The sequence below is a fragment of the Myripristis murdjan genome, chromosome 12, assembly GCF_902150065.1.
Source record: "Myripristis murdjan chromosome 12, fMyrMur1.1, whole genome shotgun sequence".
In the NCBI taxonomy this organism is placed as follows: domain Eukaryota; kingdom Metazoa; phylum Chordata; class Actinopteri; order Holocentriformes; family Holocentridae; genus Myripristis; species Myripristis murdjan.
Window position 1 is genome coordinate 13,204,070 of NC_043991.1, and position 25,680 is coordinate 13,229,749.

The 25,680-nt window shown below is 40.6% G+C and overlaps 1 protein-coding gene across 1 annotated transcript; it reads left to right on the forward strand.

Annotated features, from left to right (window-relative positions):
- The first annotated feature begins 387 nt into the window (after window positions 1-387).
- slc27a4 (solute carrier family 27 member 4) lies at window positions 388-24,864 on the forward strand. Its single transcript, XM_030064651.1, has 14 exons — window positions 388-763; window positions 2,265-2,426; window positions 5,624-5,834; window positions 6,464-6,647; window positions 8,144-8,302; window positions 11,019-11,088; window positions 11,284-11,375; window positions 11,830-11,939; window positions 12,284-12,493; window positions 13,817-13,943; window positions 14,608-14,745; window positions 14,842-15,006; window positions 16,875-17,021; window positions 19,162-24,864. The coding sequence occupies exons 2-14, from the start codon at window positions 2,266-2,268 to the stop codon at window positions 19,317-19,319; spliced, it is 1,932 nt and encodes a 643-aa protein (XP_029920511.1). The 5' UTR covers window positions 388-763; window position 2,265; the 3' UTR covers window positions 19,320-24,864.
- The last annotated feature ends 816 nt before the right edge of the window (window positions 24,865-25,680 follow it).

The window sequence follows — 25,680 nt, forward strand, 5'->3', positions numbered from 1 at the left end:
AATAGATTGTTGCCTGCTGCCGCTCAGTCCTTCCTCCACTGGGGCCTCTCAGTCGACACATGCCTATTTGAAACAGCTGCTGGCAGAGCGCAGCGCAATGAATGGACGTGGTGTGACTCTTCTAGGCTGATTCCCAACACTGACACACAGTGCTGGACGGCTCCTTTAACACGCCACACGGCTCCGCAGAAGGGCCTTCTCACTACCGGGTGGAAACTGCCGTGCTCTGCCTCGCTGTCTGTCAGTAGAAGGGCCGCATTTCCCTCACAGTTTCCGCAAACCCCGCCCTTGTCGGATGCGATGTGTAAAAATCGGGGAAGTTGATTGGGCCAGGCACCCGTCCGTTAGCGTTTATTCTTGGCACACTGGTCGGGCGCTGACGGGGTGGGCGGGTGCAGCTAAGAAAATTATAAGGTCATTTGAATTACTCTGACGAGCGAGCTTATCAGCTACAATGAGGCAAAAAACGCCATCGGCTGTAACAATGAACGGATGATGATCGCGGGAGTAAAGTCGAGGCACACGGCCGGGCGCTTTTAACTCCAGTACCACCGAAGGAGGGGCTGCTTGATCCGCTATTAGCGGAGTTCCCGGTGTGCGTGTGTGTTTGTGTGTGGCTCTCTGAAGCCGGGCGAGCGGCGGCGAGGAGTGGGGGACCGGGCCAGCCTATAAGCCGATCAAGGTGGAATCGCACACAACGAGTTTGGCGTCTGGAGAGTTTCTGCGTACATAACATAACGTGACTACGTGGGCTCGGTACAAGGTATGGAAGTAAAATGTGCTGCCACAACCGGAGCTTACAGTGTGTCTCTGCAGTATTTAGTTCACAGACGGGTCCTGTATTTACCAGAAGGGGAGAGAGGGAAGGAGCCGAGGCTTGCTCTCTCGTCCTCTATCAGTCACGTCAATAATCAGCTTTTTGAGGAGACTAGAAACGAGGTTCCTCGCAGTGCCAATATCCAAATATGAGGCAGCGCTTGGCCCAAAAGCTGCGGAAGGTCATTTATGAACGTGGCGAGCACATTCAGCATGCCAGCTCATCTAAAAGAGGCTGCTGCTGTCAGGCTGTCCATCCGCTCCCCGCTAAGCCGATGCGCGCAATAGGCTGCGCATCCAGCTTCTCAAGCGGTCCTGTCACCATATCTGACACCGGGGAGCCGACTGTGATGAAAATTGTTTAACCGACTTATGTGTAAAGGCGCAATCTGAAAGCGCACATGGCTGCTGTATAGTGAGGTGTAGTCTCACCAGCGTTGGGCTGAGCTTCCCTATGATTTTGACCATCCCAGCCACTCTTCACTACCGCAATATGATGCTACGCGCCTTCTAAATTTCCGGGTGTAGCAGCAGCGAATGATGAAGCAGTTTTTTAAATGGCTGTTTTTGTTTTGGGGTTTCTCTTTGGGGCGACGTGATGTGTCCTCTGAAGCCATGTCTATATTCTTGCATGTGATCCGCTGACTGTTAATAATAATTGAATCGTCCACACCATTGTCCAGCTTTAATACATAGCGGCGATCTATATTTTCAATGAGCTGTTGGATTGCCATGATATAGCCATCATTAAACCACATGCACGGACGCAGCGCGACAGCCCGCTGCGTGCGCATCTTGACTCAAGCTGTAACATTAATGATAGTAATAAGGATACATCACTCTCATTAACCAGCAACAGCCAAATAAATACGCAGTTAGTACTCTTAGGAACCTTAGAAATGAAAATTGCGCGGGTGTTTAATTAATTAATTTATTTATTCAGCATAATAAATATATAATAGTGAAGCAGCGGTCCAAGCCTATCGTTTACTGTGTATAGGCTCATCTTCCTAGCTATCAGGTAGCGCTGAGCACCAGTGTCAACACATGCTGTCCTCACAGACTGGTCAGGACTTGCAGGAAGGTGTCTTGGCTCCAAGGGCATTATTCCAATCTAATTGAAAAAAAAAACAAAAAAAACATCAAAGATCAACTCAGTTTTATTAGTAGTAAACCATGCCCCAGGCAGTAATTGTAAACAGTCTATTGTAAACTAGGCTAGTGAGCTGAGTCAGTAGATTAGAATGGGCAGGATGCGTAGACAAAATCATAATAGATGACATTCTTTTGTTAAGTTGCTGCCGGTGAATACGACTGTGAAGATGCTGATTCATGACCAGTTTCACAGACATTTTTACCAAACTAATTTCCGGTCGAAAATGTTTGTGACAGTTATGTTCTGCTGTTAACAGTGTATTTTCTATATCTCTGTGTGTGTATACTTTCAGGATGATGCGTCTAGCGTGCTGCACAGCTCTGCTGTTTGTGCTGAGGTTGCTGGTGGGCTTGCCTTGGTACCAGGTCATCCCGGGCATCCTGATATTCTACCTGGGAGCTGGAGGATGGAGCTTCATACAGATTTTCATCAAAACCGTCGGCCGAGACCTGCAGTAAGCATGGGAGTGTGTTTTGTGCATATGTGTGGATTATTGTGGGATGTTGACTTACAGGTTTTGCGCAGGTGTTCACATGTGGATGTAAACATTATATGTGTGCAGGGTTGACATTCCCATGAAAAAACCTAGAAAATATGCTGTCTTCTAGACTTCCTGTCTGTTACAACGCTAAGTTAATTTTAAAGGAGCAAATAACACATCCCGATTAACAGCATTCTTAGACAGTTGTGACTAGTCAAAACAAGACCTTGGATATGCAAATCAGGAAATATGTGACCTTTGTACCCACTTAAGTTACTGCCAAATAGTAGTAATGGAAATTGGCCTATATATCATTGGAAAGTGTTTTAAAAGCATGGAGTATTATTCAGTTTCTGAGTGTGCATGTGGGAATGAGAGTACAAAGAATCATGCAGGTCTTCTAAAGACAGTTCAAGCCATGTAGCTATTGTATTATTTATCTTTTTATGGGTTCATATTGTGATGAAATAATTATATTGAGTCATCCGGATATACAGTTCTGTTGTCTAAATCATGTCTAAAAGGAAATAACAAAATATTATTTGAACATTAGTTTTATCACACTTGCATTGCAGTGCAATACAGTGTCAGTTTGATTATTTAACATGCAATTTTTCATATGTTAGCTGATATTGTTAATTAACACAACTGAAATTATTTCTTAACATTATTGTGATATTAATTTGGCCCATATCACGCAGACCCAAGTGTACAGTAAGTGTATTTGCGTATACATGCAGATATAGGCTATCATCTCTGAAAGCAACTTTGAGAAATCTTTTGCCAAGACAGCAGACTCATTGTCAACTGATTTAGTTTGCAAATATCTACACCCTGCAATGAGCCTGATTCTTATTAAGCAGAAAGTATCTGCTTTTCTGTGATGCACACTTCACCCCTGTGTGTGATGGCAGGTAGGCCAATATTGAAATACAAAACTTGTATTTACAGCTGTAGATGATTGTTTTGTGGCCATCTTCATTTTTTCCCCACAACAACCACACCAATAATAAATCAGGAAATAGTACAAGGCAGCCTCATCTGACCTCTCCATGAGAAATGAGCTGAAGTAAACTCACCTCTCCAAAAGATATGAGCTCAAAAACTGTGTACTAAAAATGCCTCCACACATTTTTGTAGATCCCAGTTACCAAGGTTTATATATGATAAACACTTTTCAGGGACTTTTCAGCTTTTCTTTAGACCTATTGCTAACCCTCTGCACACCAATAACCTTGTTGCATGCACATACTCTGAAACATATGAGAATACTCAAAAAAAATTTTGTACAGTAGCCTACATGCAATTCTGCTGATGTAGAAATGAATAACTTCATATTTGGACATTGTTTAGCACAACTGGCTCCATACTATTCAGTGAAAGCAAACCTTTTCTACAGTAGCTTGTGAACTCTGTTTAGTGCATACTGGGGAAAGTTGGCTCAGTGGGCAAAAATATTTAGATGATCACTATTTTTTATTATGAAAATACCTCACCATCGCTACAATTCACTGCACTCAAAATGCTTTACAGATGCCAGTGATCATCACTGGTGGTTCAGCATGCATAAAGCATCTCTGTTTATTGGCATTTTGTGTGTGTGTGTGTGTGTTTTTTTTTTTTTTTTTTTCCCAAGGTCAGCTTGTTCAGTTGTAATTTCTTTGAGTAGATTTGAAAAGAGGGCCACTCAGGCAGATGAATAAAGAAAAAAAATATGGGTCTTCTTACAGAGAAGTAGGCCATTAATATGTCAAACGAACAATTGGTCTATTAAATGGCTAAATAAAAGGAATCAATGCCTTAGTTAAATCTATATGATCATTACCTCTAAAGTAGAGTAGATTTCTCCCAGTTTCTCCATTGTTACAGCACAAAAATCTCAAAATAAACATCTTTGATGGAGAATGAAGGCCAGCTATTACGTGTACCAGTCAAATGTCTATACAAAAACTACACAACATTAAATTATCTGTTGATTCAGCACCAGCATAGCACTAAACCCTTGCACAATGAAGTAAATATAATCAAAGTCATGATGTCGTCTCATTATTAAATAGCTGCTGGCACAAAATGTCTTTCTGATGTGTCAGTAATAATACAAAGCTCTGAGAACTGCTCATTATCTTTACACATGTATCATAAATGTAATATATCTAGTGGGACATTTTCATGAAAGGCAGACTTTGCCCACTGCACCCAGCCAACCCTCCCTGTCATAACATTTTACAACACCACACTGCACCTCTTGCCATATTGTTTTGCACAGTATATGTAATAGTTGGCCACCTGGATAAGATATGCCTCCATACTTTGCTTCAAAAACTGACTTAAGTAAAAGAGGTTGATTAACATTTACCTCTAGAGGCAACAGCCTTTTTGCAGTTTTTTGATTCCAGGAGGAGCAATTTAAAATGAGCAATTTCCCTGAAATCAGATTTACATTGCTGCTTTCTTCAACCATTTACTCTTGTGTAGACTGTATCTCCCCATTAGTTGTGATCAGGGTTTGAAATTAAAAGTGATATTTGAAATTAATGTTTTGTATCACCAGATACAAACACTGGCTTTAAAAGTTACCACCCACACTGAATTTCCACCAGTCAAAACATTGTTCGGTAGACATATTGTTAGGCATGGGTTGACATATTTTGTAATTGAAATGCTGCCAAATTGGAAAAAAAGGATATATCACAAATGTATTTTACTATCCACAAACAAATATCTGCCAATTTGTGTCCAAGGTTTTCATTTAAATAAACAGGAAATAATTTCTGCAATTACATACATATTTGGCTAGAAATGTTCTCCTTTTTGAACAAATACTTAATGATTTGAATGTGTAAAACAAATATGTTCGTCCACTTTCCATGTTTGCAAATGTAAAATTGGCCTATGAGCTGTTAAATCTGCATTTGTGGATCGAGTGACACATATGCATTTGTTGAGGTAATTGTGTGACTGCAACTTTTTTTTTTTTTTAAGACAAACTTTGCACTGGATCTTGCGTCTCTTACTGTGGCTTACACCCTGAGCCACACATACTGATTTTTCTTGTTCTTTTCTCTGTTACCCCTGAGTAAAAAATAAATTCACTTATTAACAACACCATTTTTTTCCATTAATTTTTTTCCTATTGACCTTTCTCCTTGATTTTCTTCCTTCCCTCTCAGTGCGGCAAGTGTTCTGTTGCGGGTGAAGCTGAATGTCAGACGCCATCTCCGAGAGAAGAACACCATCCCCAAGATCTTTGCCGAGACAGTGCAACGCTTTGGGGACAAAACAGCACTGATCTTCGAGGGAACTGGGGAAAAGTGGACCTTCCGACAGCTAGATGAATACTCCAACAGAGTAGCTAATCTGCTGCTAGAACGGGGTTTCAAGGTAGCACTACAAACTAAATATTTCTCAGGGCAAACAAAAAATAGATCTTGCCTGCAGTCATAGCAGAACCATTTTGATATCAGAATTCCTCGTTACCCTTTTTTGGGCCAGTAAAGATTTTTAAAAAGTTTGTTTGTTGCATAAAACATAACCATGCTTATTCTCTTTTAGCGATGTAGCTGTAGTTTAAAACTGAAAAGTGGTGAAAGGCTATTACGAGTACGCTCCTTATCAATCCGATCTATAGATGAAAGCAGCCACAAAATATGTTTTTTATTATTTATTTTAAAAATGAACCCAATACTGGAAAAAAATAGATGAGGAATCAAATTTGTTTGCATCTAGTTTGATAGAAGCCAAAATCAAGTGGTGTGTGTCTGTCATGAAATGCTGTTTTCAGAGTTGCACTCTTACAAAAGGGGAAAGTAATGGATGTTTGTTAAGAACAACACTTTCCATGATCTGTAAAAGCGGAACAGATTAGATTCTCCGTTGCTCAGGACTCTTTCACATGTTGTTGTGGAAGCATGACATGGCTCTGTTTGTAGAGAAGAAAAGTTGATTAATACGAACAAAGACAGCAGAGCATCTTGCAAGAAAGTAAGAGTCTCTTTGTTGTTTCCCTCCAGGATGGGGATGTGGTGGCCCTCTTCATGGAGAACAGGTCCCAGTACGTGGGCCTCTGGCTGGGCATGGCCAAGATCGGAGTGGAGGCTGCTCTCATTAACTTCAATCTGAGACTAGAGGCCTTGGTCCACTGTGTAACCATCTCAAATGCCAAGGCTGTGGTGTTTGGATCGGAGCTGACAGATGGTAAGAAAGAGAGGGGTGGGGCGAGGTATAGATTGGACAAGTGTCAAAGGATACATGCCAGGGTCCTCTGTGGTACCATTTCAAAAGTGATGACTTTGACTAATTGTGATGAGTGCCAGGTTCTGCTTTGCCCCCCTGTGAGTAGGGATGTCACTGGTGCAGGGAGAGAGCGATAGAGGTGGAAAGAAATGTCAAATTAGAAAGTGTGAAAGCGGCGTATCTACAACATGATGCTTCGACAGAGCTCATGAATTAAAGGAAGAGGAGCAGAACAGCAGTTTTCAGCTCTGATCTGCTTGGAGAAGCTGGCTAAAGGAGACTATTGATTGATGATTGATAAACAGAAAGAATTCAAGAAGAGATAACTTACTGCATAGAGGTGTAGCAAATACTGTAATGTACTGTAATATGACAGTGAGGTAAACCAGGCTATATTGTAAAACAGTAATTTTTGGACTTGTTAGACCCATTACTGTTTTTGCAGAATACACTTAAGGTTTATTGGACAAAAAACAAGTAACAGCAAAACTGATCTAAAATCACTATGATACATATATACTATACAGTTTAGCAAAATTCTTAAAGAAATTATAGGCTTTTTTCAGTCTTTTCATGGACCCCTGTTTATGTCTCCACCCAATTTGAGAAAAAAAAAAAAAAAAAAAAAAAACTGATGTGAACAGCGGTAAACACAGAATGAGTTTTGAGCTGTTGTTTTGAGATTGATGTCAGAGACTCTGTATTAGATCTGCAAATTGCTATGTGTTTTATGTCTTAAAGTAATTAGAAAACCCAGCATCCTTTCTACTGAGTACTCCAGTGCCAGTCAGTTGCAGCAGTACCGAGCCAGCAGTACATGAGGCTTTTAAATTAAGGTCTGGTGGTAGGGGAAAGTATGAGTGCTCTTTCGCTCTCTCGCACTCTCTTGCTCTCTCTCTCTCTCTCTCTCTCTCTCTCTCTCTCTCTCTCTCTCTCTCTCTCTCTCTCTCTCTCTCTCTCTCTCTCTCTCTCTCTCTACCAATCATCTTCAAACAGTGTTCAGTGTAGAGTACAGTGTACACTCTTCTTGTGTTGTCTCTTTCCTCAACTTGCTTTTGATCTCTTTGATCATATGTGGATTTTATCTTCATCTTTCTTGTCCTTTCTCCTTCTTACTGCCCACCTCTCTCTCATTCAAAGACTGATCCTCGACTACACTCCCTCTCTAACCCAAGGTTATGCTCTCCCACCCCCCTGCCTGCACTTGACACAGCAAAGCATCTTCCCTCCTCATCCCATCCTCCCATCCCTTCCCTCTTCCTGCCAGTATTCTCCATAAACCTCTCCTCTAGCCCTCTTCTCCCTCTACAATTCTCCCTCTCTCCCTCTTTGTATTATCAAGAGAATTTTTGTGATGCCTGAATGATGCACCACATCATTAGCACTCTCGCTGTGTGGATTAGGGAAGTTGATGCCATTTAATATAATTAAATATCTTTCCCTCCCCTCCCTTGCAGCGGTTTCTGAGGTGCACAGTTCCATGGGGAAAACAGTTCAGATGTTCTGCTCCGGAGACTGGGACCCCAAACGGGTCCCACAGGGAACCGAGTGCCTAGAGCCCCTGCTGGCTGACGCCCCCACCCACTTGCCCAGCCGGCCGCAACGCTGCTTCACAGGTCAGGACACCTGTCTGCCAAATCACTCACAGGGTTTGAGTTTTGAACAGTGTTTAGCATTATAGAAGTTAATAAAAATCCAATTTTGAGAAACCAAGCTAACCTTTTTTTCTGTGATCTTGCACTAGCCTAATTTAAAATGATATTTCACTGTGATTCTAAGAATAGTTTTCATTAGTTTTTCAGTTGTAATTATTTATAAATATTCCTGCCAATTGCCAACACCAGCTGTCCCAGTAATGAGTAATTTTTCTTTCCTAGAGTATGCTTTTAACACATACTCGGGCCACAGCAAGATTGAGCTATATTTTCTGTGTTTTAAGATCACAGTTTCAAGAAGTAATTTGATGTGTTTATTGATCATGAGGGCTTGTTAAAATAGACCACACAGGCTAGTTGTGAACGATCCTCCAGGGGCCAAAGTCATGTCTGAGGTTGATGGCTGCACCAGATACCATACTGTAAAATGAAATTTTATCTCAGAATTGCGGTTTCTCATTTAAAGGGTGTTATTGATGTGATTTCTCTTTAGAGTATTTTTTAAAAAAGTGTTGACTGTTTTACTATTATCGAGTACATTTTCCAGTCAATAGTCTAAACTTGGAGACTTCCCTTGCTGACAAAAAAGTTGTGAAAGTCCACATGAAGTAAATGTCCCTTTAAAGTAATCATTTATTGTATGTAAGATACAGCATGCAAGATACTGCCCAAGATTACACATATAAATCAAATTTGAGGTCAAAATGTAGCAAAGGAATCTTTTCACCACTCTTACTGTTATTGTTATTGGGAGCTGCTGCCGATGAGTCATCGCTTGAGGTTTATCAGCTTCTTGTTTCCAAGGCAACCCATTTACATGGGACAAAAAGAGAGAAACTGTTGAGCCCATAATTGCAAAAGTTAATCTGCTGGTTCATCTATTGACATAACAGGGTAAATTAAACATGCTAGTTATTTTGATTAACATCGAATGATATTTTTTATTAATAGCAAGGTGGTTAGATCTCTTAAAGTGTAATCATACCAAATAACTACTCATTCCTTTCTCATTCCCATCCTCATTCATTTTTATTTGCTTTCACTCAGCATTTTTGCAAGCATCGTCACCAAGCCCCTCTGCACCTGCGTCTCTTAAACAGCCTGTGCCTCGATATAATTTAGCTGGAGTGCTGTATCCACACTTAACGTTGGCTTTGTATCCAGTGTACACATTGATAATGCACAGTTTCGTCTACTTGTAATATTAACAGTTTATACATTTGCCACTTGTTCCCTATTCACAATTATCCTGACAGTCTATGTTTGAAATGCTTTACCCCCAGGCTTCCTGCCACATATTTTAGCTGAATTTATGTTTAAGCAGGGACTGTATGTGCATTGGTGTTGCTTTTGCATTCGTGGTCAGGCCTTCAGTGCATCTTGGTTTGATTTACAGTTGATTCTGCATTTTGGCTCTATACAAACACAATCTGTTAATGCAGGAGGCACAGAAATGGCAGGTTTCAGTGAATCCCACGTTGACATATTTGTAGAGACTGGTATCATAGAGCTCTACGTTCAGTTGTGTTTGTAGTAGAAATTGTTTGTGGCATAGCAGGATTAATGTCTGGAGGATGTTCATATTGCTAAAGGTTTTTTTTCTGCATAATTTTGCATTTCACATTTTCCATTGTATGCAGTGAGCAGATGCATTTATGTACAGCAGAGCTTTTCAGAGTCTGAGGCTTTGGGCCTTCCGTAGGAAAAGCTTAGAAAAACGTGCCCCCCTTAGCTCAGCTCAATTCTTGGATGTCTGCGGGATCATATAGCAGCTATTTGATCCCACAGACATCCAGCAGTTGAGCTAAGATAGCCTAATATTGCTTTCTGGCAGAACTTAAAACTGCACACAAATATATGAAAAGGGCTGACTCTAGGTCCACAAAAAATTACCCAGAACTGTCTGTGTATAGTTACCTCTTTAACCAAATGACAGATATTTAGGCTATTGTACTGCACGGTTCCATTTGAGAATTAATTAAGAATCAGTATATTAGATTTTTTTTGTGAAATTCTTTTCTTTATCCATTGTCACTGAGCTTCCCCTGAAACTGTACGGCACTTCCCCCCCGGGGAGGCAGGCTGCGGTAAAACCTGTATATCAAGACCAACATAAAATGAGTGAGTTAGGGTTCTTGCTCAAGGACACACAAACACAAAGCACGACGACAGGATATATAATTATCGATAGACTTGCTGGCGGCTGCAGTGATCAACACCTTTGACCTATCTTTTACAAGATCGTATCTCTAGGCCAAGCTGCCACCCTGCCAGCCTTCACTTAGATATTCCACTGTAATCCTGGCAGCAATGAGAATTCCTAATTTACATGGGCTTTGGAAACTCTCAGTGCCACTGGCTGTCACTTAGTGCTGTAACTTAGACAAAATGAGCTTGCTATCAAAACAGTGGATGGGCTCTGTAATTAAACATCAAAGCCAAGCTTTTACAGACTTGTTCATCAAAGCCCAGACAGTCAAAACTGAGCATTCAACAAAATGTGCATTAAAAAATAAACCAAAACTGCAAATTTATAAATGACAGCATTTATTCTCAATTACTCGAATATGTGCAGCTGATTAAAGACCTACAACTGCAAAATTTTGGTTAAATTTGCTCAAAATTTTGCTACAAGTTGATAGATCATATTTTCTCCCTCCTGTATTGTCTGTTTTAGATCGCCTGTTCTACATTTACACGTCAGGAACCACTGGGATGCCTAAAGCTGCCATTGTTGTGCACAGCAGGTAGGAAGGAACCACACAGCTAGCTGCCTGACACAGGGACTGCATTTGTTTTCTCCCTCTAGCTTTCATGTTGACTGTGAGTGCTGTAAGAACAGATTGGAAATGAAATGCATAAAATATTTTGATTTAGCTTGGTCTTACCTGTTACCTCTTTATTCTCCCATCTTCCCCCCTCCACCACCACTTCTTTCTCAGGTTCTACCGCATGGCAGCCTTGGTATATTATGGTTTTAGGATGAATTCAGATGACGTGTTGTATGATTGCCTTCCACTCTACCACTCTGCAGGTATAATTGTAACTGTAGTGTGAGTGTGTCTGTGTCTGTGCGCATTTGTAGGAAGACTTAAGTCAAACACTAACCATCACTTATAGCTAGCAGGGCCAAGAAACACTGATAATGTCTAATTTATTATGTTTACTTACTATTGTAATGTAATAAAAGTTTTATATTATGGAGGTCTTATATGAGATGGAGGTATACAGAAAGGCCCTGACTGTCATTAAGGATGCTACACACCCCCCACACTTTGATTTCATCCTCTCAGGCCAACACTACAGAGCCCGCCCTTTCAAACAGATCAGAAAATCCTTTATCCCCAGTCCAATAAGTCTCCTTAACAAGCTAAAAGATCTCCCACCTATATTACATTTTGGTTATTTAATGTGCTGTCTTTTGTTATTGTATATTTGCATTCTATACTAGATGACCCTAATACCTCATATCTCTTATCTGTCTACAGGTAACATAGTCGGAGTGGGCCAGTGTATAATACATGGAATGACTGTAGTCATCAAAAAGAAGTTCTCTGCGTCGCGTTTCTGGGACGACTGTGTCAAGTACAACTGCACTGTGAGCTGATACCCATGCATAATGTAGATCACAAGTCCCTGCCTCGGATTTAGTGCGCAAAGTAGCCCATAAACTTATAGTGTGGCTGGAAGCATATCTTTCCTGTCGCTATCCATAAAATCCTAACTGCATAAAATGATCTTAAAAGATTTTCTGTCACCCCAGTTAACACTTTGAATCCTTTTTCATTGTTGTAATCTTCTAAAATAACCCAGTGGATACCCGAGGCCATTAAATCACTATATCAATAATCAGTTTATTCTGTTATTATCTCTATCATCTCTTATCGCTCATCTACTCTTGTTTCTTTCACCACCACTGCCCCCCTCCCCATCCTCTCTCAGATTGTGCAGTACATTGGAGAAATCTGCCGCTACCTACTGAACCAGCCGATCCGGGACACAGAGCGACAACATCGGGTGCGCATGGCACTGGGCAATGGTCTGCGCCAGTCCATATGGGAGGAGTTCATCAACCGCTTCAATGTCCCGCAGATTGCTGAGTTCTATGGAGCCACAGAGTGCAACTGTAGCTTGGGCAACTTTGATAACAAGGTGGGAATCTTTGAGAGCATCATGAACCAGTTGACTGTAGCCTGAAGAGAGAAGAGAAGCTGAATACATTTGCATGCATCAAAAAGCCACTCAGTGTATCACGTTCTACAGCTAATGGCATATTCAGACCAGGTTTTAATATCCATCTTGGGTGATTCAGTCAAAAGTGGACAACAGAGAGAGATCACAGTTCACTAGTATTATCATGCATCTCAAATGTGTCTCCAGTGACTTAGGATAAGAAATGTGATCAGCATAAGACCCTTCAGAAAACCTGCAGCCTCTTGGCCCTCTGTGGCACTTGGTTCAACACCCCTGCCCTAAATACTCCTGATAGGCAGCTGGGCACCATGCATGGCAGCTTCTGCCATCAGTGTGTGAATGTGTGTGTGAATGGGTGAATGTGACACAAATATTGTAGAGTGCTTTGAGTGGGCGGTAGACCAGACAAAAAGCTTCATGGAAATGCAGCCCATTTATCATTTTACCGTCTCAGTGCCAAAACAAACTTCACTCAGATGTGAATGTTTTACCTACAGTCCAATCTATCAGATGCTCTTTTCACAAAGCAACCAGGTGGTCTTCCATTGTTGTTGGGGATGCATCAGAACACATTAGTGTTGTTTGAGTGATCGGATGACAATGCATCTCCAAGACGTATTGAACCCCGTGTAGACCTGCTCCTAGAGCTGTTGGCTTGTGATCATATCACCCGAGATGGATGTTAAAACCAGGCATTAAGGGTGCCACAGCAGTGTTGCACTATACAGATTTGATGTTGGTTGTGGAGGGAGAATGAGTGATAAGCTTTTTCTTTCTCTGCCTAGATTTTATCAGCTTGGGTCGGTTGTTGAAAAATCCAGTTTGTCAAGTTTTAGGTGTCTTGCACCACCTCAGTGGCTCCATCATTTCACAAGACAACTTCACACCCTGTGTGTACATGAAAATGCTTCCCTTTTTCCATACGTGTTTGTCCCCTTCACTATAAATATAATGCAATAAAAGTGTTATTTTTTCAGATCTGGGGAATTAACAATCTTTTATCTCAACAAAAGAAAGCATCAATCTTCAAATCTTGAGAGATCAAAAACCTCCCAATAAGATGGAAATATGTTTTTGTTATCTTTGATCAGTGTAACACAACACAGTGCTCTCCCTCTGGTGCCATTCATTTAGACAGAGCTTACTCATCAAACTAAGATGTACAGCAAGGTGAGGGAAAGATGATTAATCAGTGCAGTGTAATGCTTGGTTTGGGACTTTTTTTTTTCCGCCGCTCTCACTGATTGCACTGATTGATTTTGTCGTTTGTCATTACTCCAGGTTGGCGCATGTGGCTTCAACAGTCAGATTCTACCCTTCATCTACCCCATCAGACTGGTGAAAGTTGATGAAGAGACAATGGAGCTTATTAGGGGACCCGATGGAGTCTGCATTCCCTGTAAACCTGGTAGGTTTACTTACACATTAACACAAACTGTGCAGTCTACATCTCCTCCTGCAGAGACATTAGGTGTGTCTGTGTTTACACATTCGGTTGTCACTACTCTGTAATGAATTTTGTATGTTAACAACCATTAAGAGAGACTGAAGGGTTATATGTACCCCACAAAAGCCCTGATGCTCCGTGTGTGTGTGAGCCGAACTGTGTGCTCACACACAGTTCACACCAAAACCACCAAAACCATGTCCTGAAATGTATAGGCTAGTTGTTTAAACATTGTCAGTAGGTTTATATTATATTATTATATAGGTTAATAGGCTAACAATAACTTATATTGTGAAATAGCCAGTAAAACCAACAAAATCCATTTGGTGTCATGAGAAAAAAAAATTAAGTGTGGGAGAGAAATGATGTGAAAAAGAAAGCTAGAGAACATCCACCCCTTCCAAACTTGGCATTACGGTAGGCTTACATTACGTTTATATGAAATGTGTTATAGCTAGCAAGCACTCATACCTGGTCTCCTCTGAATCCCCATGGGATTTAAAATACTTAATTGTTGGGAAAATGGCAAATTTAATATCAGATGAATGCCAGTTATAAATTTGTTAACAATATTTTCTGCTTTTTCACACCTTACCTTTATCTCTGCGTGTCTTTCTCTCACTAGGTGAGCCTGGCCAGCTGGTAGGTAGAATTATTCAGAATGACCCACTGCGGAGGTTTGATGGCTATGTCAACCAATCAGCAACCAGCAAGAAGATTTCCCAGAGTGTCTTCAAGAAAGGAGACAGTGCCTATCTTTCTGGTTAGAGTCAAAGTCTGCACACACACAGATATTCACCTGCAGTAAATTTAGAGCATTATTCCATGCAAACCAAACCTTTTGAATGAATATCACCAGGTGATGTGCTGATCATGGATGAGTGTGGCTACATGTACTTCAAAGACCGAACAGGAGACACTTTCCGCTGGAAAGGAGAGAACGTGTCGACCACTGAGGTGGAGGGAATCCTCAGCAGACTGCTGGACATGAAAGATGTGGTTGTCTATGGAGTAGAAGTAGCAGGTAAGAGCCTCCAACAAACCCACTACAATATGTCTTCATTTGAGTTTAAGATTAATGTTGAGGTAAAATGTGTTTCAAAGCACATACAGTTCATTAAAGCAGCATTCAAAAAGGAACTAAACCAGATATTGGTAAAAAGAATATAGAAGTTACATAACAGTCAGTTAAATAAGGAAGTCAAGGGAATACTGACCAGATGACAAAACCACCTTGTGGCTCATATAATACAGGTATTACTACTGTAGTATGCTGACATGATGTGATGGGTAATTATGAAATTTTTAAATGTCATAACATGTAGAGCTCAGGTGTGGCTGAGATTTTGCAGACTGATTCACACGGATGACAAAGGACAAATGCATTTGTCAGTTTCGGTAACGTATGGAGGAAGTGGTGAATTAACCTAGAGCACACTGCTAGACAAGCTTTGCTCATCTATGAAGTGTAAGCACCACCAAGTATGAGAAAACGTAGCAAGGTTATGGTGACACAGTAAGAGAGATAAAGGGAGAATGCTGTGCAGAAATAATTCACAGTTCAGCTAAGTAGGATCCGCACACAGGGTTTTGAAAAAGCAGACTGAGGAATGATATTTACATAAGTACTTGCTGTTTAATTTAGTAATTACAGTGTATTGTTTAAAAAAGTCGCAAGTGCAAGAAGTGCAAATGTTTCGGTCCATGTGAAGTATTCTCAGTGCAAAGGACGGCAATGCAGCACAGAGAATATTATACAGGCAGCCAGCAGCTGTGCCCAGTGGCCAGTCAAGCAAACAGAGCAGAGGTTGTAGAGGTTGTGGCCTCAGGAAAAATTGTCTTGTTTGGGTCGGCAGATATTGACAATATTCTGGTCAGAGAATACTTCGGAGTTCAGGTTTATGGATTTATTCAGAAGATATTGCTGGTCAGTTACATCGGGTAAACAACAGTGTGTGTTTATGTGTGTGGCCTGAGAAAAGGAAGATAGAAAAAAATGGGCAAATCAAAATATATAGGCTATATATAGAGAGAGACAAGGCAAAGGCAGAAAAACTAAATCCAGTCTAATATATACGTATATCTAGCAGCGAATCAAACACTAATAACCTGAATCCAACCTAGTTAATACAGGCAATTGTTTTATATACCAAAAATATAAGGGAAATTCACAGCAAGCAGAAATTATGCTCAACAGTCTCAGCAATTATCAACAGTGTGACTGTTGGGCATACGGGGCATAAAAATGTCCACACAATGATGACTAGAACATGAATAAGGTCTCAACATCACAGAGTAACCGTATAAGAAATAAATGCTAACTTAAATATAGTTTTAGCTGTCTGTACTAGCAAGAGCAACATTGCTGGCACTGTTAAGCCAGAGTAATTACCATGTGATACTTTACACAGCAGAATCAATTCACTCTATGACAGTAAAATGTGACATCATTCACGGACAGATCATCAGAAATAATGGTCAACTAAGAGCAAAAATATCTATATATTAAAGAAATGAACTTCTGGTCAATTACGCACGAGGGAAACACACAAGGAGGAGAAAAGTCGGGAGGTCCTTCTCTGTATCTCTCCAAGACTGATTGATTCTGAATCTGCGATGTCTATTTTTTGTATGTATATATATATATATATTGGATGTATATTGGATGCCACATTTTTTGCAGGAAATAAGGTAAACAACATTATTGGAACTAAAAGGGAAGAGTGTATTAGTGCAGTTAAACCTTTTGACTTTTAGACCAACCTACATGACTGCGACCAACAGAATCCAGTAACCTGCACAGACACATGTATGCAAGTTGGTGTGTGCCTGCATTTGTCTAATTACTCAACAAAATGAGTCCTCATGCCTCGGTCACTTCTGTCTGCACAGGAGCAGAGGGCAAGGCTGGAATGGCAGCCATCGCCGATCCCTCTCACTCCTCTGACCTGGAGAAGTTTGTGAAGGACATGGAGAAGACTCTTCCTCCATACGCAAGACCTGTCTTCCTCCGCTTCCTCCCGGAGGTCAACAAGACAGGTGGGTGAGAAGGCTCAGATGCTGTTTTCACTGCTGTCTGTGAAAAACATCACACCACCAAAAAGTCACCTTTTCAGCAACTAAGAGGAACAGTTTTTATTGATCACTGCCTTTTTTTAAAACTGGTTTTGCAGTTTGTTTCGCATTCTTTTCATTAGCTCAAGGGTAATAAACTGTCCTCTCCACTGACCTCTGAAAACAGAGACTAGTGAGATTTTGAAATCCTAATTAAATTATTTAAGATGTGGAGATCAATATGAAGAGAGTATCTCCACTTCGGCTGATGAACCTGTCAGTCTGCTGCCTCAGGAACAGGACTGTAGGATAGGAGAGGAAACAATGTCTGGAGCTCACAGATACAGGCTTACAAAACTTTATTGGGGCAAATAAAATCCTTGACTCATGTTGTGACACAGTGTCTTCCTCAAAGCCACTGATAGTGTGTATGTGTCGAAACATCAGTCAAGGATTTCGATATGCACCAGTAAAATTTTACAAGCCGTGTTCTCTAGATATAGTATCTTCACTGATTTCAAGCTGTCTCAGGCCAATGCCATGTCAATATGTGATATGCAAGCTTTTTTGCAAGCCAAAGTTTTCTACAAAAATATAAGCAACTGAACAACAGGCCTACATCAGTCTGTTTACCTCTTTTCCTCTTCCTCCTCCACTTCCCAAGGGAAGACTCAGGCTTATATAAGCTGCAGTAAACAGAAAAGGAGGAAAGGAGGATAGTGTGAAATTACATCTTTCCTCTTCTGTTCCTCTTCCCCTTCACCCTCTCTGCATCATTAAGCTGTCCTTGTACCAGCTGACCATGTTAACATGATGCTGCAGAGTCATTATAGAGTTAATCATGATCAGCTTCTACTAGTATTTATCCAACTTTCACCCAGTTTGACCACACTGCAGGAGGGAGGGCCACGTGTAACACTGCATCTTGTGAAATGATAAATTATCTTGTGGAGGACTGTTGTGTGATATCATTTTATAACTAGGCCATTCATACATCCAGCACATTCAAGATTCATATTTCCATTTTGCTAGTTAAACCATTTGTGTCAAAACCTCCAGCATCTGAACTGTGCATACATCTTAAAAAATATGAATCTAGTTTTAAAGGTTTTGAGTCACTTACAGTCCATCGATTTGTTTTTTTTAGTTTCCTGTTTATTTCTAATAACAAATAGTTCCATCATTTGATTTGACTCATTGTCACGCCAGCTGTTTTTATCATTAATTGTTTCTGGCCATCATAGTTTCTGCTTAGGTAGCTACTGTGTTTTTTGCTGTTCTAACCCTTAACCCTAATCAGACAGCAAGGTGCTGTTTGCCACAGTTTTTCATTCGTTGCACAACACGGTGATGGAGTGATTTTTTTTTTTTTTTTTTTTTTTTTTTTTTTTTTTTTTTTGGTGCAAGATGGTTACCATAGTTACCATGACATTTGCAGAGGCATTTCCCCAGCTTTACTTTACCCAAAATAAATACCAGGTCAGGTCTGGCTTTTTTACACATCTTTTAGGTCATGGGGTTGGTCAGTCCAAAGATATTCTAACACCCCTTTACCCTGGATTAACGTCTTTACACAGAAATCAAAGCTGAGTTAGATCTGCCAGTTAACTGGTATAAATGCTCTTTGTAAAGATTACCTTGAATGGGATTAGACTTGTGAAGATTGTAATTCTACCTTTTCTGAGGTTCTGCAGGAAGAATTTGTAAATGTATCAGTTTCTGTTTACATTTTAAATTAGTTTAATTAGGACATACAGCCCAGATGCCAGTGTACAGTTGTGTATATAAAAAAATGTGTTTGGCAGTTTGATTTTTTTTAAATGAATTGCTCGGGCCCTCAGTTCTGTTTTAAAAAACAAAAATGACAAAAACGCATCTGTGACATCATGACAAGAGAAAATTTCCACTCAGGTCAGTTGTAGAATTACAGTGCCTTACAGCAGAATAACATTTAACCTAAATATTATGGCCATTGAACTATGTATTAAAAAATGAAGGTGCGATTGAACATGTGCGTTCTTTTTTTAATTAGCTGTCACTAATCACTGTGATTTCAGAGCAGTTAGGAGGCACTCCCAAGCCGCGTGTGATGCCTAAACAGCCTCTCTCTGTCTCTGTGTTTCAGGCACATACAAGTTTCAGAAGACGGACATGCGTCGAGAGGGCTTTGACCCCAACTTGGTGTCAGACAGACTGTACTTCCTGGATCCCAGCAGAGGGCGCTATGTGGAGCTGGACGAGGAGCTGCACCGCTCCATCGTCTCAGGGAAACAGAAATTGTGATAACCAGGCTGGCCACCTTATCTACACACACGTGCAAGCATGCACACACAAACAAATATACACATAGACCCAGACACAGGGAAAGTAGAAAAACTGTGAAACCAGAATAGCAGAGTGAAGATCTGATCCATTGTCCAACACACTCGAACAGTGTCTGTAAAGTTATAGCCATACACTCCAGTACACCCTTGCACCCATGCAAACACACTGGCAGTTTCATTTATCAACACATTTACACACATACACACATGCTATTCCCAAAACCACCTTGCTCCTTGGTCCCAAAAAACAAACTTGAACACTCTACCCTACCACCCTCTCCTCTCCTTTCCCACACACACATACACACACACACTACTCCATCCTTTCTGAAATCTCCCAGGCCATGCCTCTCGCTACCTCAGCAAACACAGAGAGGGGCAGCAACCCAGTAACCAGGTCTCATTTGGTCTTACACCGCTATAACTTGAAACATCCCTCCATCGCCACACAATCCCTCCCCACATGGACCTCCACTGACATCCTCGACAACACCCCTGCCTCCCTCCACCCACTCCACCCCCATCACGACAAAGTCCAACGGGAACCCCTGAACCTGATGCTTTGCCAGAGAAGAGAAGAGGAGTGTGAGGTGCATGGCATCCAGAGTGAAAAAACTAGAAACTACAGATAACCACAAACCCATCGGACTTTGATTTAAAAACATGGATACAGTACTTACAGTATGTGGCACAATGGAGGGACCTCTGAGGACCTAAACTGTCTCTCTGTTTGTTGTTTTGTCAGTGAGATTGTTCTGTGAAGAGACTGGTGGTTCGACCGCAGACTTAACCTGCACAATTAACCAGGAGTGACACACCGCTAAGAGGGTAACTTGAGGAGGAAATGAGAAAAGGATGGGTAAAGGGAAATATGTAAGGATGTGAAGGGTTTCGGGGCTTTGACTTTTCACATCCAAACCACGGTCATTGAAGTTACTATACACCGGTGGTTGAAGCTGAAAGTTTTTATTAAGTGCAATAGGGCTCCAGCGTTTGCAGTGCAATAATCAGCCACACCACAAGCTGATATAAAACAAAGCTTTCTATTTAAATGTCCGCATCACACCAAATATATTTAAGTTGTGGTTTTTTTATGACATATTTAAGAAGTAGGTAGTATGACTGATTTGTGTTATTGTTCTTTTAAAGCTTTCTTTTATGTTGTAGTGCAAATGTATCAGGTTATGTCTCTGCCACAGCGTCTCCGCTTGGCTTATAACTTTAGAACGCACTTAAAGTCCTCAGCAGTGAAGCTGCAATATGCATATGATATCAGCCGCTGGAACACAAAATGATCTGACTGTTTCAACCCTGGATTAAATATGAGGGCTGCTTTCATGAACATGTTTTGATCCTAGATTAACAGAATTTCAGCTAAAATATTTTGTCCTAAGACTTAATCCTTGCTCACGGAGCTGATGTGCAGTGTGGCTTCTCTGGGTGTATTGTGCAGGTTTTGTCCTAAAGGTTCACTTCACTTATTGTAATGTGTCTATATTCTTCTAAACCATATGTAAAGGACCTGACTGAAGACAGAAAAAGCACCGTTTGCCTGATGTGGAAGGACTCTGTTTTCAACACATTCAATACTCTGGTGCTAAAGAGGGGTTAGTCTGCCAGATTCAAGTGAGCTGAATGATCCAAAGATTCAAAGGGAGGAGATTGGAGCACAGGAGGGCGTGTGGAAATTGACAAGAATTGACAGAAGAAGGGAAACACACCTTGTCATCAACGTTGTATGTGTGCTCTGTGGTAGTTGTCATCAGAGGTTGTAGCAGCATGAATGAGCATCATCGACCACAAGCAGAGCGCTGTGCCTTACTGTGAGTTCACCTCCCGCATTCACAGGCCCTGGCCCACACATAGTATCCCAAGTGGCTCCCTGGGTTTGCTCCCCATTTAGTCTTACATTCCCTCTTTATTTAGCTCCCAACTATCAAATGCCATTTGTTTGTGTCCAAGTGTCCTCTCATAGCACCCCAAGGTACTCCTCTTGTTTGGCCTTTAGCTGTCATCCCCCTGCTACCACCTTTCTTTGACCTCTGTTGCTCCCACTCTATTTGCTTGGACCTTATCTTCCTTACATCCTCAGTTTGTCCGCTAATGCCTTTCCCACCTCTGTCCCTATAGTCTCTTCCTTCTCTCAATTATCTCTCTAGCAGCTGTAACCTTAAAGGACCATTCCAGTGATTTTTGCATGTTTAGCTTTTCCTAAAGTAATCATTCTTATTTTAAAACTCTGGTATAATTTTTCCTGCCTTTAATCCAGCCATTGGTTTCCATTCTTTAAAATAGAGACTTCTCACTTTCTGCACACCGGTATTCCATCACCGTAGTAAATTCCTCCACATTAGTTTTCCTGAAAGCAGCAGCACTGTTGTGTTTTGGACTTGAAATTCGATGAAATTGTCTCTCCACCACGGAAAATAGTCCTCGGGGAAAAAATTTGCTTTAAACAGCAAATTATCAGTTCTGTTTTTTATTAACGGAGATGACTTTGTTAACCACTGAAGCAGAATATTATAACGTGTGTTTGCAGCAAAAATTCAGATTTGAAAAATTGAGGGATTTTTCTTATGTGTTGTGAAATCCTTATTACCCCTGCATGAGTTGCAGAATGGTTTGTTGCGATGTAAAATGTGGGTAAATTATAGTAAATGAGCCAAATATTCAAAATCACTGGTATGGTCCTTTAATTTTTCCCCTCCTCTTCACACCTCAGCTGCGTTGTTTCATAAATATTGTTTGCTCAGCATCATTCTACACCATCTTTTTCTTCATTCCTTTTTTTTTTTTTATAACCTTGACCCTCCATCCCTTTGACCCACCACCTCTGTTTGATCCTTGCTGTTTCTGTCAGGTACGATGCCTCACTCTCGCCATAATCTGCTTCATCCTGCTACATCAGCATTGACTCAGACATTGGTAAAATAGTAGTCGGATACATTTCAAATTGTTCCCAGTTAATGAAGTCGGTCGGTATTATGGAAGCTTTGTTTCCACCTCTGAAATGTTCAGGTGGTCTGGTGATTCAAATCAAGTGCACCTCAAACTACACACTCAAAACTGCTTTCTCCAACATCTTTTTGCCGACGTCTGTTGTGTGTACTCTGCCATCATCGCTTGACTTTTCCCTTATCTTTAAGGCTACTAGACCACATCCCAAGTTGTCCACATTACAGCCAGGCAGGTCTCAGTGAGTTGTTGTGTGAGAAGTATTGTGGCAAGGCAAGTACATAGAGATGTATGTAGTCACTTTGCTTTAATCTCAAACACTTGCCCAAGCACTGAGATCTGACAGCTGGCTGCAATGAAGATGACTTATTCTTTTACTTAATTTGTACTGTGGCAGTGCTGAGGTCCATAGTAGTTTGTTTTCTGCAGGCTGAATCTCATCAAGGTAGAATGGCTTCATTCCGTTTTGTTCATGCTTTGCACTGACAGAGTTGACTCTGACAGGTGCAGCGTGAGTGCTGTCACCTGCATTTCCACTTCAGAACAGTCTGCTTGGAAGAAGAATATAATTAAAAAAGAACAACAAAGCCTTTCTTACTGAAATTGAGATTCATTCCTGCTTCTTCTGTATGCACACCTGATAAGCAGGTGGTCTTAGTTTAAAAAAAAAAAAAAAAAAAAAAAGTCTGTCTCTTTCACTGTATTTATTCTTAATGATGAGTGTGAAATGTTCTCACGAGTGTTTGAAAAACAAATGAGTGACCAATGATGATGATGTTCTTAACTAAAGCGTGATTTATGTATCCGGGGGAACACAGTTTGGCTGTTATGATGCTTCTGACTCTGAGGGTTGCACCTGTCAACCCTGACCACCAGGGGGCGCATGACTAATCAGCCCCACAGCAGAGCAATCTGAATAAGATGTTTCCATTTTCACTTTTTTAAAAATGATTTTAAATTATTATTTTTAAAGAACTGTTAATTATAGTTTGATTGTTTCACTTCTATATGTGTTTGTTGTTGTTTTCTCTGCGTGAAATCATAGCTTTTTGTTTGATGTATGAAGGGGATTTACGTGTGAATGGAGGACAATGGAAAGCAGCCATCAAAGTCAATGTTGGACTGTAATGAAAAGGCAAATGGTTTTCTGTTCCTTCTTAAAAGTCATCAGGAAGCAGTAAAAGTCTGCCTCTTCTGCATGATATTGCCTGTTGATGCTGTTCTGAAACCTATTTGTCATTTCTCTGACAACAAGTAATGGTTTGGCAGGGAGATGGAGACGCAGGGAAGCTGGGTCCAAGTCGGTGCTTGAAAGCCAGAACAGTTCAAGTCCTCCAGGGAGTGAGCAGGGTGCTGAGGTTTTGAGTCTCCTGTTTGACCAGAGGGGGGCACTAGACCCTTGCCAAAAATTATAATTGTCAAAATGATTAGGTTTCTCTGGACAAATGACTGGTATATTCATATGCATAGCATTGCTTTACAATGTAGTCTTTGGATGAGCAGTGATAATGAAATGCTCAAGTCCTTGATGAATGCATGCTAATAACCCAAGGAGCAGTGCAACTTAAAAGCTTTAAGCACTGCATGTGGAAGGAAGAATCTCTATTTATATTTAAAATTCAGGATGTATTATTATAAAATGTCATATACTTATTTTACCGGCCTTTGGACATGTTTGGAAATTGTTTAAAATTACTGGATCATATTTATTTTAAAACCTGTGAGCCTTGGTGATGACATTCAGTCCTGTTAATGTGAATATGGGTAAAAAAAATATTATGATTCCTTGATAGTGGATTATTCAATGATTTTGTTGTATCTGTTATACAGTGGAAATTAAGAGAGCCATTTGTTTGTCTGTTTTTATCCTTCATTCAAGAAACCACTGAAATCAGCAGCGTCCGCTTGTGACCAGTCTTGTCAGATCATAATGAGATCAGAAAATCGAGATAATTAGAGTCTGTGTGTGTGAAGTACCTCTGAAAATTATTGCTGATCAGAGAACAAGTCACCAGTGAGGCTCATTATTGTGTGAGTCAAGATCATTACACACCACTTCCTCGGTCCGTGGTCTCATGGCTCATGAAGACAGACTGGGAATTTGTGTATTTGAACTTCTGCGTGCATCCCTCTCTGGTCTGACTGTCCCTCATGCCTATGATCCCCATCTGTCACTCAGCTGTTCATATATTGCACTTTTTATTTTTCTTTGTCTTTTTTCCATGTGGTACTCAGGAACATCAAGCAACGCTACAGAAAGATATTAGTTTGTGATGTCAGCCTGTGTGTATGTATGTTTGTGTGTGAGTGAGAGAGAAAGGGTTGTTTTTCGTTTTGTTTAACATTTTGTTGACAGGCGGCAGCTCCCAAGCATGTGCAGAGTGTGTAGGGGAGGTCTGTGAGGTGTGCTGTGTGTGTGACACACACACTGATGTCCTCTTGTCCAGAGATGGCTTGCTGTATACATCATGCTTTTCAAGAAAACTGAAGCAAAAGCAATGCTGCAAATGGCAAAATCATTATTAATAAAAAAATATATTTAAATTGTTGACTTTGGCTGTAGCAATAACACTTTTTTTTCTTGCAATTGACCAGATTTTATTCTGTGGATGCATTTTGACTTGCAAAAGAGTGCCATTCTTGGCTGATCCAGTTAGATTTTGACATTATGCTGCAGGTAGTTCAGCTATTTCATTAGTGATGGCAAGGCCAGTGTCATTTGCACGTCATTTTGTTGTACCAAATATTAGTCTAAGCAGTTCATTTTGGGTCAATGTGTGCAGTGACCAGATCATGTGACCAAATCAGAGTCACTACAAAAAAAATAAAGACAAAAGAATCTGTTGTGATGACATTTAGTGCAGGTTTAAAACAGATGGTTCATCAACTCAGAAGTTTATTCAGTATTTAACCTATGTTGTTTAGACTTATGTTAATCTTCTGCACGTTGTCAGTGAATGTGCAGTGATTTTTTTTCTTGCTATTCTGTCTCTATGAGACAAAGTGCAGGGTGACAGTACTGTACAAATAAGTCCATGTCGACTAGATGGAGAGAAGAAATAGATTTAAAACGAAAAACCTCCTTTTACAGAAAGATATGATTAGGGTTTAGGGTTTAGAGTTGTGTAAGTTGTCTTGTGTTTAAAGTAAAGATTTCCACCTACTGTCTTTAGACATTATTCCCCCACATGCTCACAACTGAAGGCCAACATCACCATGGCCCTTAATAATGTTCTCAGGTGTCTCACTTCAACTGACTCACACTAAAAGAAAATTTATTGGCATCAGACTCAGACTTTTGATGCACAAGTTAATGACCCTTCTATAAGTTCGCTCCTGCTGGGGCATATTCCGGTATGGGACAA

What these genes read in the sequence shown, in the direction of transcription:
- slc27a4 (XM_030064651.1), top strand. Translation starts at nt 2,266, where the DNA reads ATGATGCGTCTAGCGTGCTGCACAGCTCTGCTGTTTGTGCTGAGGTTG. An exon ending in ACCGTCGGCCGAGACCTGCA is followed by an intron (nt 2,427 to 5,623) that starts GTAAGCATGGGA and finishes CTTCCCTCTCAG; the next exon opens with TGCGGCAAGTGTTCTGTTGC. An exon ending in GCCGCAACGCTGCTTCACAG is followed by an intron (nt 8,303 to 11,018) that starts GTCAGGACACCT and finishes TGTCTGTTTTAG; the next exon opens with ATCGCCTGTTCTACATTTAC.